The sequence below is a fragment of the Terrapene carolina genome, unplaced genomic scaffold (assembly GCF_002925995.2).
Source record: "Terrapene carolina triunguis isolate 2854851 unplaced genomic scaffold, T_m_triunguis-2.0 Scaffold62, whole genome shotgun sequence".
NCBI classification, from domain to species: Eukaryota; Metazoa; Chordata; order Testudines; family Emydidae; genus Terrapene; species Terrapene triunguis.
The window spans coordinates 64,906,840-64,921,251 of NW_020664413.1; the positions used below are offsets into that span (position 1 = coordinate 64,906,840).

At 42.7% G+C, this 14,412-nt stretch overlaps 1 protein-coding gene across 1 annotated transcript in view; it reads right to left on the minus strand.

The window, feature by feature from the left end:
- Positions 1–14,412, minus strand: part of ABCA12 (ATP binding cassette subfamily A member 12) — a 125,960-nt gene that overhangs the window by 50,508 nt on the left and 61,040 nt on the right. Inside the window, exons 23-29 of the mRNA XM_024206873.2 lie at positions 12,619–12,934; positions 8,199–8,313; positions 6,181–6,510; positions 4,941–5,010; positions 4,710–4,844; positions 3,728–3,883; positions 487–673 (exon numbers count right to left, since the gene is read on the minus strand). Coding sequence (XP_024062641.2) covers positions 487–673; positions 3,728–3,883; positions 4,710–4,844; positions 4,941–5,010; positions 6,181–6,510; positions 8,199–8,313; positions 12,619–12,934 — 1,309 coding nt within the window. The remainder of the gene's footprint in view (positions 1–486; positions 674–3,727; positions 3,884–4,709; positions 4,845–4,940; positions 5,011–6,180; positions 6,511–8,198; positions 8,314–12,618; positions 12,935–14,412) is intronic.

Consider the following 14,412-nt stretch of genomic DNA (forward strand, 5'->3'; position numbering starts at 1 on the left):
TGCTTTTCATTTGAATATGCAGCCATTAAGCTTCTTCCCAATACTGCTGCAGCCTGGGATACGAGCCAATCAACCACTGCTTTCGGGAGCAAGTTGCCATGGGCACCAAAATGCCATTGAACTTGCAGCCACGGCTGTGCTGTGTAATATTATAGGAATTCCATTAGATTAGGAAGCATCCAATGACTATTATGGCTTTTAATTCATTTTTCTCAATATCAGGAGAGATCACTTTCCCCTGTTAAAATGTTCTTAACCAGTACTGTCAGACTCCAAAGTAGAAAGACACCCTTATCTATAACAGAGGGGACAGACAAAGAGCAAGGCACACCATATAAGATAATTACAAAAAGACCAAATCAAAGAAGACATCTTATCCAGCCCTTATAACGCTGAGAACTCCCATTTGTTCTTTCACTCATCCCCACTAGTGACACAGACCCATTTGATGCAGTATCAAATAACCACACTTCAAAAGAGACGTACATTGTCGTTGTTTTTCCAGCTCCATTGTGCCCCAGCAAAGAGGTGATGTTTTCTTCATAGAAGTTCAGGCTGAGGTTCTCAACTGCAGCTTTGGAGCCATAGGTCTTTGTTATTCCATGAAGAGAGACTCCCACGGTGAGGTTGGGGGGTTCAGGCTCGAGGTTAGGAGGAAGGGCACTTTTGACATCTAAAAAAAGAATCAGAAGAGATAACTGATGACTTTATATATGAGGCTATGGACCTTTTTCTCGAGAAAAGGTATAGGGCTTTTTATAAAGAACAATAAAGAAACGTATATTCTTGTCAGCTGAAAACTTGGGAACATTTCCTGGTATTTGCATCATTTTTGAATGTTCCAATATTTCTCCCTCTAACTTCCTACAGCTTAAAACGTCCATTATTGTATGCCGTGTTGTAGCCGTGTTTGGTCCTATCACCCCACACTGGAACCCAGACAACCCCTACTCGATGGGGACCACATCTTAAAAGACATCTTTCCTGAACCCCCTCTTCTGGCCTTCAAACGACCCCCAGCCTCTCCAAACTCATCCTCAGAAGCAAGCTCCCCACAGACCAGGACACAGCAACTCAAAGCGGCACCAGACCCTGCCAGAACAACAGATGCAAAAACTGCAGACACAGCTCCACTGCTATGATGATCAATACCCTCCGGCAACTCACCTTTCAAGGTTCATGGGTCCTACACATGCCTATCACAGCTTGTGGTATACCTCATCCAGTGCACTAAATGCCCCAACACCAACGATGTGGGTGAAACCAGACAATCACTGCGCTCTCCAATGAACTCTCACAGGAAAATGATAAAAGACAAAAGCACCCTGTCACCTGGGCTGAACATTTCTCACAAAACGATCACTCCATATCGGACCTCTCAGTCCTCGTCCTCAAAGGAAACCTGCACAGCACCTTCCAAGGACAAGCCTGGGAGCCTACATTCGTAACTTTGCTAGACACTAAAATTCACGGGCTGAACAGAGACACTAGTGGATTTATGGTTTATTACAGCAATCTATAATCCACGCAACCCCCCCACAGCCCAGCAAGCTGCCTTTCCCTCACACCCTTTCCTTTCCTCCCTATGACTGGAGGGTTGTCAATGGGCCATTTCACCTTGAATGGCCCTGGAAATGTGTGTTAACTACTTATGTTAAACCATCTGTTCCACTGTGTGTTTAGCTGTAACACTTGGACTACATTTCCCAGACCCGAAGAAGAGCTCCGTGAGGCTCAAAAGAGTCTCTTTCTCACCACCAGAAGTTGTTCCAACAAAAGATATTATCTCCCCCGCCTTGTCTCTCTACAGCTTATAATAACACATACCAGTACAAATTAATCTGTTTATAAGTGGCCCCATGCCCATGCCTCCCATGCCACCTAACGCAAATCATGCTCAATAAATACACATCAGTCTGAGGAGGGAGGGTGTGTCGAGTGGGTAGGGCACTTAACTGGGAGTCAAGACACCCTGGCGCTATTCATGGTTTGATGACCGACCTTGCTCAAGACACTTCCACTTGCTGTGCCTCTGCTTCCCCCCACCCCCTTTGTTTTCTTGACTGTTTGAAGGGTGAGCGCCTTAGGACAAGGCCTGTCTCTCATTTGGCCTCGCTGGGGGTGGGGGCACAATCATGGTTGGGGCCTCTAGGCACTTTTTTGTAAAAATTAATTATTATCATTAGTAGCAATAATGATGCTAATTTAACTGTCTGCATTGTACTCTCATTACTTTAGCTGCTGCTATTCCTGTTCATATTATAAAAAGCCATTATTTGAAATAATAAGCACCCTAGGAACACGAAAAGCGTTATATAAGCACGAAGTGTTTAACCCATCTTCACTAATCAATCAGTTTGTCCAACACCCCTGTCAGGAAGGTAGGGAAGGGTTACAGTGTTAACCACATTTTACACGCAAGGAAACTGAGGCTATGTTTACACTAACACTTTTGTTGGTAAAACTCTTCTCGGTCAGGGGTGTGAAAAAAAACACCCCCGGCCAATGTAAGTTTCACCGACAGGAGCACAGAGCACCGATGTGCACAGAGCTGTGTCGTTGGGAGACGCTTTCCCACCCATATAGCTACCGCCGCTCATTGGGGGTGGTTTAATTCAATTATATATGAAATTAATGAAGCTCTCTCCCATTGGCATAGAGCGGCTACATGGGAGGCCATACAGTGGTGCAGCTGCAGCGGTACAGCTTGCTGTTGTAAGGTCTCTAGTGTAGACGCAGCCTTACAAAGAGGTGAAGTGACTTGCCCTAGGCCCCAGGGGGGAGTAAGAGTGAGGACTAAAACTCAGCAGATCCTGGCTCTGAGCTCAGATGCTTCTGAAGAAGACAAACTAAAGAAGTTTATGTTACAAACTGATTAAAAGGAACAGATATGGAATTAAGTATCAGAGGGGTAGCCATGTTAGTCTGAATCTGTAAAAAGCAACAGAGGGTCCTGTGGCACCTTTAAGACTAACAGAAGTATTGGGAGCATAAGCTTTCGTGGGTAAGAACCTCACTTCTTCAGATGCAAGATATGGAATTATGTCCTGCCACCCGTAATCCCTTGTCTGACATAACGCCTTAGGTCCTGATCCTGAAAACACTTGCTACAAAGCAGAGTGAGAAGAATCCCACTGGTTTTCATACGATTTCTCAAAGCAGTAAGCACTATGGCTTGATAGCAGTTGTGGGATTGGATCCATCACCCACTGAAGTCAATGGAAGGGGTTTTTCGTTAGGCCTGTAGTTAACTAAATAATATTAGCACAACTTTGCAGAATTTAAGGTATTCCCTAAAACAAGCATAGGGCATGCTAAAAATACTAAGCAACCCATATTTCTGTATCTTAGGTAAACCTAGCAAGCTTTTAAATACACGCATCCCTTTTGCCAAAGGCAAACCTGCATTTGCATGCCCAAACTAGGTAACTGCACACTTCTAAGATTGCATGTGCCAGTGTCAAGTATGCACATAGACGTGGTAGAGCAGGTGTACTTAACAAGGTCATTCTGGTTCTAGATAAGGAAAGGTTTCAGAGATATCCCTTACATTGAAAAACTGGGCTACCACCGCAACCAGCAATATCTCTAGTACAGGAATGAACTTGTTAAGTGTGCCCTCTGGACAAACATTGCCTACACACGACATGGCGCCCCCCTTTGTAAACTTAGCTTCATATAGCTCTTGCTTGGATTACCATCATTAACAATTCTAGTATGCACGTACACATCTTATTGGTGAATGCAGCCTCTTTTCTTAGCAAGAGTTTGGTGAAGAGGAGGCTGCATCTTTTCTCATTCCATAATGGTATGTAACCGTAGCGTTCGGCCCAGTAGGACGGGAGCAATGGGAAATACCATGGGGCAGCCATGCCATATTTTCCTGCAACCATAAACAAACAAAAAAAGAAGGAAAGAAACAAATTAAAGTATTTGCTCGTGGGCATCGTACAGAAAGTATTAGCTGCGACTGTGCACGGATGAATGGCAAAGATAAAGTCCGAAGGAGTTTATTCTCGCCTTGATGCCCACGTGTACTATTGGTAACTCCTATACAGGATTTTTCTCTGATTGCATAGTAGGAAGTATTGGGTAATATATTATCCTGAGTAATTTCATAGTCAGATGGATGGAGCACTTTACTTTTCTGCCCAGGCCCACTGTAGGTGACTGTGCACTGATAGACCCTTTCACCAGCCAGGGAAGGGAAACAAACACTACACCGAAGTCCTTTAAAGCCCCTTGCCTCAGGGCATGAGTTATTGTGTGAAATGAAAGGAGACGTAGGACACAAAATAAAACAACTCCACTGACAAATGCTGGCTACGTCCCCAAAGGCTTTTCCCTCGCTTCCATCAGCCAGGGGAAAAGAGTACGCAGCCTTCCCCAGCCTAGCTTCCTATATAGCCCACCTAGCCATGTGACCGGCAGGGACCCCCTAACCCTTTCTAGGCTGCTGCGCCACCCTGTCACAGGTTCATTACTCCTCTCAGATACCCAGTCACAACTGGAACCCAGGGACACCCCCTAAGTTATTACTTTGTGTCACATAAAATTAAAAAGCAAATCGCGCCTCCGTGATCCACAAATGGAGGGTGCCTCCGAGTACAGATCTACCCACTCCCATGAATTCTGGAATCCGCCAGGGCTGATTTATAATTTTCAAGAGAGACTGCGTGGCAGATGCTTGTAATCCTTTGCATTCTTACCTGGGAAAACGTTCCTAATGTACCAGCCCAGAATGAAATAGATGAAAGAGTCTATCAGAATTAGCCAGCACATCCAGCCAAAAGAAGTATTGTCGCCAGTCATTGGTGATCTATACATATTGTCCCATTGCAGGCCTGAAGTAAAGATATAAAGAATATATTGTGAAATATGTTGATGAAGTATCACAGTCGTGAAGGAGCAAAACTTAGTTTCATATGTGCCCTACATACCTATGCCCTGTTCCTCATAACGAGCAATGTACTGACTTGCATAACTGAATGCAGTTGGGGACAACAGGCTCTGTGGAACAAATTGGAAAACAAAATTACTGAAGAATTCACAAAAAAAAACCTTCATTGGGCCTGATCCAGTGGCCAGAGATGTGGATGCAAATCTTTCCCCTGACTTGAGTGAGCACTGGATCCAACACATTCTTGACAATATTTTCAGTGTTGGTCTCTAAAATGGTCTCTATAATTTTGCATATGCAGTTGCTTCTTTGTGCAAAAACATGCATTTGTACTCAAAAATCAGATAGTTAGATATCTTAAGCAAGAAGTAGTCACAAATAGAGGATTTTGGTCGATAACATTTTTTGAAAAATTGCAACTTTGCAAGTTAATCAGGCAGTCAGAATTACTTGAAGCACGGGGCAAAATTAATCCACTGAATTCTGTGGACTTATGTTTGCTTATGCAAGCAATGAATTTGGCTTTTGGAACCTAAACATCTATGATTCCAGAGAAAAATTTTTCTCCAGTAGGAGGTTTTTACTTATGAGACTAATGCCTTGTACTTTATACAGTCCAGGCAATGAGAAAGGTACTCCTGAATGCCACAATGACACTAAGGCCCAGATCCTCAGAGGTATTTAGGCTCCCAATTTGAATTGAAATCAGTGGACGTTGGGAGCCTAAATGCATTTGAAGATTTGGGTGTAACTGCTTTACATTGTAGGATCCAAATGGAGTGCAGGATCTGAGGTTTCCATTGCAGGACAGAGATGGGTTAGTCAGTGAGATGTTTTGCCCCTCCTGCTAAGTCTTTTCATTCCATATCTCAGTTAAGAAAAGAACTGATCATCCTGTTTTTTCTCTTTTGGAGCAAGCATTACATTATAATTCTTGAGTTCTGTTTTCACTAGTATGTAAAGGGGAAATGGAGGTTTGTGCAATTAAAGAATTGGCAGCACCAGGTGTAATGAAGTCAGCAACCTTCCCTTAAAGCTCTGCCAGAGCCCCTCATTTCTATCCATAACAGCCTTGCTATTCTAGCCGTGGGTAGCTCTTGATCAGAACCTGCCAGTCCTGGAGAAGTCTACTTTGCGTCACGTTGTGCAGTGGCTTGGTGATGTCCATAAACAGAGTCTAGAATGAAGCCACCTGGCTCACATTCATTTGGGAGCACCAGAAGCAAATGTCTGCTCCCAAACACTCCCACCCCTTTATTTTAATGAGAAAAAAAACTTACCAGCAGACTCTTCACTGAGAAGCTCAAATGATTCTCAATTACCAGCAGCACAATGAAGGGAGAAAAGGTGAGGCTGTAGATAAGGCTGCCAACCAAGGCGGCAATGTTGGTGTTGTTGAAGAAGACACTGATGAGGTAGCACATGGCTATTATGGAGAGGCTGTAGTCCATGAGGTACAGGAACAGGATCACCACATTGATTTTGGGCAGGATGTTGCCAGCTTTCAGTATAATGATGAGAAAAGTGACTGTGATTAGAAGGAAGGTGGCGCTTTCAATGAACCAGGCAATGAAATGGCTGCTGGAGTTGACACCCATCATCTTCATGTACTATGGAAAGGAAGGCAGAAAAAGGACAGCTGTTTATTAAGAGAGATTTCTGATTATATACTTGTCACTGAAATACTTCAACATACTCTTCTCACACTCTGGATAGTGCATGAAATTAGAGCATGCCCTCTCTGATTTTGGCATATGCTCTACTTATAAACCAGGGTGGCCTAGCAAATTTGCATCTTCGGACCATCCTGTGTTTGCAGAACAGTCCAGTACAAGAGTGCCATGTTCCAGAAGGTGTATATGGCCCCCAAAATCCAATGCAAATACTAACATTAGCCTCTAGTATAACCGTATTTGTTGCTTTTCTAAAACATTTTGGGTATATTTTAAAAGACTAGTGAGTGGTTTCACTGCAATGACACTTTTAAAATCTCAGCCAATGAGCTCATTGTAAACGAAAAAGTCAATTTCCCCATTTCCCTCTTACCGAACACTAGAAATCCAGAGCCGCCTGGTGTAAATAGACCCAGCTGCAACAAAGACTCACTCATTTAGATCAGCTGTGAATCTGGCCCTCTCGGCTTTAGGAGCTTAAGACTATTATGTGCTGCAAGAGAAACCAGATTCACAGCTCTCTTCTATAACTGATGCGATTGGTTACATTTCTAACAAGCCTGTAGCTACTTTAGTTCCCATGGAAAATGGCATCAGAATAAGCTGCGATCAATTAGATCAATCAATTAATTGGTTTGGGGTTTTTTTTTTAAAAAAAAAAGCTCATTAAATTTCCTTCAATGTTTGTAAGTGTCCATTAGTTTAAGACATTTTTTGGTGATCCAGCAGCTGTTTCCATGGGAATGGTAACAGGAACAGATCTGAGTTCTTGTTGATTGCTGAGGGTTAGGTTTGCAAAAGCCCTTTGGCTCTCCAGGCTGTCGTACATGTTCACTTTGAAAATCCAATTAAATTATGGTAGGGAAAAGAGCTTCACTTTGCTTTCAATGCAGTATTTTCCCTCTGGTAGGTGCGATGAGCGAAGAACTCCCTTTCGCTAGAGATGACGTAAAATACGATGCCTGGGGCATTCTACTGCCTGGGGGCCAGCCCCAGTTTCAGCCTCTCCTTTAGATACCCAGGGAACATTGTGTCTGTTGAGTTTGCCAAACCCTCCTGATCACATGGGGTCTGGGTCCAATCAGGGACACAAGAGACAAGCCATGAGACTTATGTGACTAGATTGCCCTGAGCGACCTTTCATGAAAAATCAAGATGACAAAAGCTTTGCGAGACAGTTTACAGAAACAGAGCAGCTCCAGCAAACCATTGCAGCAAGTTCAGAAACACAGGTTAAACCTGAACCCCGGCTGTGTGTCAGTTGATTTTAGGTTGGAATTGAACATTTCACATAGCTGTCCCCCATTCCTCACTGAAAAAACCCTCTAATAACGCATCGACAACTTGTCATCCCCACCCACCCAAATGGAAACTCGCAGCAGAAGAGTTGGTTTATTTGCCGAAACGCTAGTCAGCCCCCAGCTCTCATTTTAACAAAGAAAGTAAGTGATTTCCCTTCAACTGTGATTAATTCATTTCATTGACTCTATACATTTACATGTTTAACATGTGCATTTTATACATTGAAAACGGGGCTTTTAACACGTGTGCCGCTCCAGTCAATGTCACATCATCTATCTGCTACATTCTAGATAGAAAATCTAGTCATCATTTCAGTAATGTACCTCATAAAGCCTTAGATCTTTCTCTTGAACAAGCTTTTTCACAAAAGCAGCTATAAACAGTGACCAGGCAGCCATCAGAGCAAATGGAAGAGAGTAGGTCACACTGCTTAAGAACCTGTAAAAGGCAAATGCAGGATTTAGCTGAATGGAAAATGTGCTAGATGAATATACTTCTCAAACTAATACTCTTTGCAGAGGAAAACCATGCTCATATTTTTAAATGTAGAGTATAATTAATATTAGAATAAGGATATTTTGCACTTACATGGGATCTTCCAGCCAAGAACCTCCAAACAGTTTAAAAATATAAATGAATTAACCCTTTTTACCCTGCTATCATGTAAGTAAGTATTATTAGTCTGATTTTACAGCTGGGGAAACTGCTGCACAGAGAGATTAAGGCCAACATTTTCAAAACTGTGTGCCTAAAGTTAGTCACCTAAATCCAAAGTGCTGGGAATTCATGACTCCGAATGAAGTTAGTCAATACAGTCAGCAGATGATTACCATTTCTGAAAATCAGGTTGCTTATTTCCCTGCCTATTTATGGATTCAGGTGCCTGACTTGACACCCACATTTGAAAATTGTGGCCTACGTGTCTTGCCCAGTGTCAGACTGTGACAGAACCAGCATTAGAATCCACGTTTCATGACCTCCAGTCGTATGCTTTAGTCAGCAGACTTTCCTTCCGCTCAAAAGGAAGTAGTAGTGGTAGTAAATTGAACCTACTGTATTTGAAAACAGGATTATTAACTTATTGTTTTTCCACAGTAGATTAACTTTAATGAACATATAGCATGTTCCCTTTCTGGTGAAAAAAGCCAATATTATTTCTGCAAAAAGTCTCAAATGAAACTATTTCAAATTAAATAAAAATTTCATTTTGTTCTGAATTGTTTTCGTTGAAAACTCAAAGATGTCATAAAAATCAACCCATTTTCATGAAATGTTTTGATTTCGATAAAACTGCATTTTTCAACTAAAAAGAACGTCAACCACATCTCCAAATTTCAGCAGTTTCCAAATGTTACGGTACGATGACATATGACATTGCCACAACTCTGCCTGTAAAATGGTAACTAAGTGGTAGCAGTTGATGAATGTTGACTTTATAACAGCTTCTATTGCAGCGTCATTCCACAGTTCCTGGGTATTTTAATAATTGAATGAAATGGCATCTCCTGAACTTTCCAGGTGGGGGAAAGAGAATTGTGAAGGTGAGTTGTTTTCTTGGCAGCAAGAATGCGAGAAAAGCAGCATACAACTCAATACTAAGTGCTCCAGGAAATAGTTCATCATACAACATAATGATTTAACAATAAAAATCCATATTTTTGCCGTAAATAATTGACATTTTGTCTGAACTATTCCTGACCACTTCACAGTCACAATAAGGTGGCAGACCATTTGCATGTGAATTATCTTATTGTAACCTATATTTAGGAGAATACAACTCTCTCTCTCTCTCTCTCTCTCTGATCAACATACAAGGTTAACAAGCGTCCTCCAGGATACAGCTAGATTTTTAGCTCAAGTGGTACAAACTCATGCTTTTAGTATGAAATGTTCTGCATTAAGAACGGCCATACTGGGTCAGACCAAAGGTCCATCTAGCTCAGTATCTTGTCTTCCGACAGTGGCCAATGCCAGGTGCCCCAGAGGGAATTAACAGAACAGGTAATCATCAAGTGATCCGTCCCCTGTCACCCATTCCCAGCTTCTGGCAAACGGAGGCTAGGGACATCACCCCTGCCTAACCCTTTCAATCCTTTCGGTTGCCCGAGTGGAGTCAGTTATACTTCCTCTGTAGAATGAGTGTCCAAGCCAACATGCCGCACTGAACATCCCTCACTGCTTTAAAATACATTGAAAATGGCTTTTCACACATGCTTTTACCCAGCTTGGATGCCGCCTCTGTAATAATTCTGAGACATCACAATCCCAGGATTCCATTTCTTATCATAACTGTCGCACCCAGGGGCCAGACCACTCAGATAAAGTGGTTTGGCTGTATTGAAGTCAGCTGAGTTATGCTGATTTACACCAGCTGAGATCTGGCTCAAGGTGCTCAGAATCCAAAACTCCTTACTTCTGTGCCAGTCTGTTTATCAAGACTCATTCTGGTTCATACACCATTCACACTGCACCACTTGGTATAACAGGCAGTTAACCCTGACAGCTCAGTGCACTGGAATCTCATCTGTCTCCCCTCATCATTGTTGAGAGGCGGATTACAACCTCATCTCCTCTATAGCTCTTGCATCACCTGGGAGAAAGGCATATATAGCAGAACTGCACACTATGAACTGTGCCTAAACTGGAATTGCTGGAACAAATAACAAATAGTCAGACTTGAAATAATATCAAGTAACTTAAAGCTCATATTTAGGCTGTGACGTTCTGTACCTCGGGGAACCCCCAGAACCCCCATGTTCATCCTTGTAAAATGATTGCGTGGTATCCAATGCAAAGTTTGTCATGTCGGGTGTCTTCGGAAGGCTCATGATTCACTGAGCATTGTTGTTATGGTAATGTTATAGTAATCGTTGTTATAATAATGTTACAGGTTGTAATTTCATGTATATAGTTATGAGGCTGAAAATGTGTCCTCATGGATTAAAGCAAGCCCAGGCAAAAACTCTCCAGAAGCAGAGGGGCAGTTCACACCTCATCAGGGCATGTATGGGACAAACCCAGCCCAGCCTCACAGGAACAAAGGACATTGGCCTAGGCAACAACAAAGGATTTGTTGGACTCTCGAGTGAGTCAGTTTTGGACTGTGATGAGGTAACGCTCACCTGACTCGGGGGTGGGGGGGGGAGCAAAGCCAAGAGGGAAGAAAGGACATGATAAAAGGGAGAGACATTTGCCATGCTCTTTCTCTCTCTTCCACCTCCATCTACAGACATCACCACCAAGCAACTGAAGGGCAACCAGCCAGCCTGTGGTGAGAAGCATCTAAGTTTGTAAGGACATTGAAAGTGTTAAGATCAGCTTAGAATGCGTTTTGCTTTTATTTCATTTGACCAAATCTGACTTGTTGTGCTTTGACTAATAATCACTTAAAATCGATCTTTGTAGTTAATAAATCCGTTTGTTTATTCAACCTGAAGCAGTGCGTTCGGTTTGAAGTGTGTCAGAGACTTCCCATGGGATAACAAGCCTGGTACATATCAATTTCTTTGTTAAATTGATGAACTCATATAAGCTTGCAGCGTCCAGCAGGTATAACTGGGCTCTGCAAGACGGAGGTTCCTAGGGTTGTGTCTGGGACCGGAGATACTGGCTAGTGTCATTCGGTTGCACAATCCAAGGAGCAGCTTACATGCCGGAGGCTGTGTGTGAACAGCCCAGGAGGGGGGGTTCTCACAGCAGAGCAGGGTAAGGCTGGCTCCCAGAGTCAAGGATTGGAGAGACCTAGCAGCTCACCGGTCTGGATAACACCAGAGGGGAACATCACAGTGAGAGGAGGGTTACAACCTCATCTCCTCTATAGCTCTTGCAGCACCTGAGAGCGAGGCATATATAGCAGAACTGCACACTCTGAACTGTGCCTAAACTGGAATTGCTGGAACAAATAATAAATACTGCGACTTGAAGTAATGTCAAGTAACTTAAAGCTCATACTTAGGCTCATAAATTTACGGACTTTTTTTTGCTCAATAGATGAGTTTCCCAGCTCTAACCTACTATCTGCATTCATACACCTACTGGAATAGGCCAAGACTCCTGAAGTCTAATCCCAGCTCTGCCAGTGACTCGTTATGCCTCAGTTTCCCTGTCTCTAAAATGGGGATAGTAATTTTCACCTACAGTACTTCCTACAGGAATTATGATGATTCACATATTTATAGTGTTATGAAGAGACAAAGCACTCTGGTGAAAGCCTCGCCCCACTAGAGTCATTGGGCGTTTTGCCATTGATTTCGGTAGGGCCAGAGTCTCATCCTGGATCCTTTAAAACAACAAAAAAATATTTCTTTAAATCTTCATAAAGATTTTCTTTTTCTATTATGATTTTCTTTTCATAGGAGCATGGCTTCGAGGAAACCGGTAAGTCCCAACCATTGTAATTATCCTGCTAATGTGTAACATGTTCTGCAAGTCATTGTCGTTGATAAGAAGTAATGGGCTTAATCCGCAGCTAGGGAGATTTAGGTTAGATATTAGGAAAAAATTTCTAGCTATCAGAGTAGTTAAGCTCTGGAACAGGCTTCCAAGGAAGGTTGTGAAATCCCCATCACTGGATGATTTTACGAACGCTGTAGACAAACACCTCTCAGTGATGGCCTAGGTTTACTTGGTCCTGCATCAGTGCAAGGATATGGACTTGCTGACTTCCTGAGGTCCCGCCCAGCCCTACAGCTCTATGATTCTATGATTGTTTCATTTTAAACAACTAAAAGCTCATGGACTTACATGTCCTTATTGTAGCAGGGGTAGGGAGTGGCCTGGACTTGAACAGCTATTTCCTCTGGACTCTTCCCAGTCTGCAACTCAATGATTGCTCTCTCGATACTGTCCTGGATATAGATAAAGGCTCGGCTGTAGATCTGGCTCTGCGAGGCTGAATTATGTGGGCCCACGGTCCAGATCCTCTCCCTGATCCTATTTGTCGTTTGGGAAATCCTGCTGCTCATTCGGATGGTGTAATTGACCAGTGGAGGAAGGGAGAGACTGCTGGGAGTTGCTCTCCTCTGTCTGCTACTGCTTGATGGTAGCTTGAAAATGACACCTTGAGAAAACAAAGTGAAGTTTATTTTTCAGTCAACAATGGTTGCAGTAGGATAGTGCCACATATAAGTATCAAATCTGAACTTCTCATTTTTATAACCCTTTTGCATATTAAAACCCAACAGTCTTTTAACTAAAGAGCCTACTGCTGACAGAACAAGGAGTAATGGTCTCAAGTTGCAGTGGGGGAGGTCTAGGTTGGATAGTAGGAAAAACTTTTTCACTAGGAGGGTGGTGAAGCACTGGAATGGGTTACCTAGGGAGGTGGTGGAATCTCCTTCCTTAGAGGTTTTTAAGATCAGGCTTGACAAAGCCCTGGCTCGGATGATTTAGTTGGGAATTGGTCCTGCTTTGAGCAGGGGGTTGGACTAGATGACCTACTGAGGTCCCTTCCAACCCTGATATTCTGTGATTCTATGATTCTATGCTCAGGTGGATATGCAGTTTGTTGTCACTATCAAGCATGTCGAAGTAGAGTTAGCTGTTGTTGTTCACACTGTACTTATGCTGACATTTCCAAAATCGACTGGTGATTCTGGGTGCTGAGAACCCACCCTCTGAAAAGCAGACCCTTTTAAGTTGTTCCTACGTCAGCACTCCGTATTGGAGGTACCCCAAATCACTAGTCACTTTTGGAAAACCTTGGTCTTAGAGCTAACCCGACTAGAAAAACTATAAATATTCCATGTACAGAGTATCAAATCTCATGTGTGATAGATTTACAGGAAATCAGTTTTAATAACTACTGATACGTCACATTATTAAGATTAGTAACGTTTCTGTTGATAAGGGAGATTTTTTTAATGGTGGCTGAATTATGGGATATTTAAAAAGAACAGTTTATGGGACTTTCAAGAAAGTCCTGAGCTCACATTCCGATACCTTTAAAAACTAAACCAAGGACACACATAAGATCCTTTCTTTTTCCCTACTTGATATGATAGCCAAAAGTTAATGGGCCAAATTCATCTGACTTTTATGAATGTAGTTCTCATCTGCCAATATACGTCTCCTACAATAATGGGCTATTTGGTTTCATTAAAGCATTTCAGGAACATTATGATCTGCTACAGAAAGGTGTGGTCTCTTCATAGTACTTGCTTTACATATCCCTTTTCCTCTACAGGCCTATCTGGAGGACAGCTCTCTATCCTGGAGATTCACCAAGGGTTCCCAAGGTGCTCAACAGAAGACCATACTGGCACCTTGCCAGGATACCAAGGGCTACCTATACTTAGTCTGCATGACAAGGAGCAGATTGTAGCCCACTCTCGTCTGTGATAAGGAGGCATGGCCATGCAATAGGTCATGGCTGAAGACTGCAGGTTGAGCATTGTTTGCTGGGACCTATTGTCTTCCTAATATAGAACTCTATGTATAGCACTTGACTCATGAACTGCACTTTGGCTACTGCACATGAGAACAGGGTAAAAAGGGTTGATTCATTAATTACATGGGCATTTCTGTAACTGAACATGG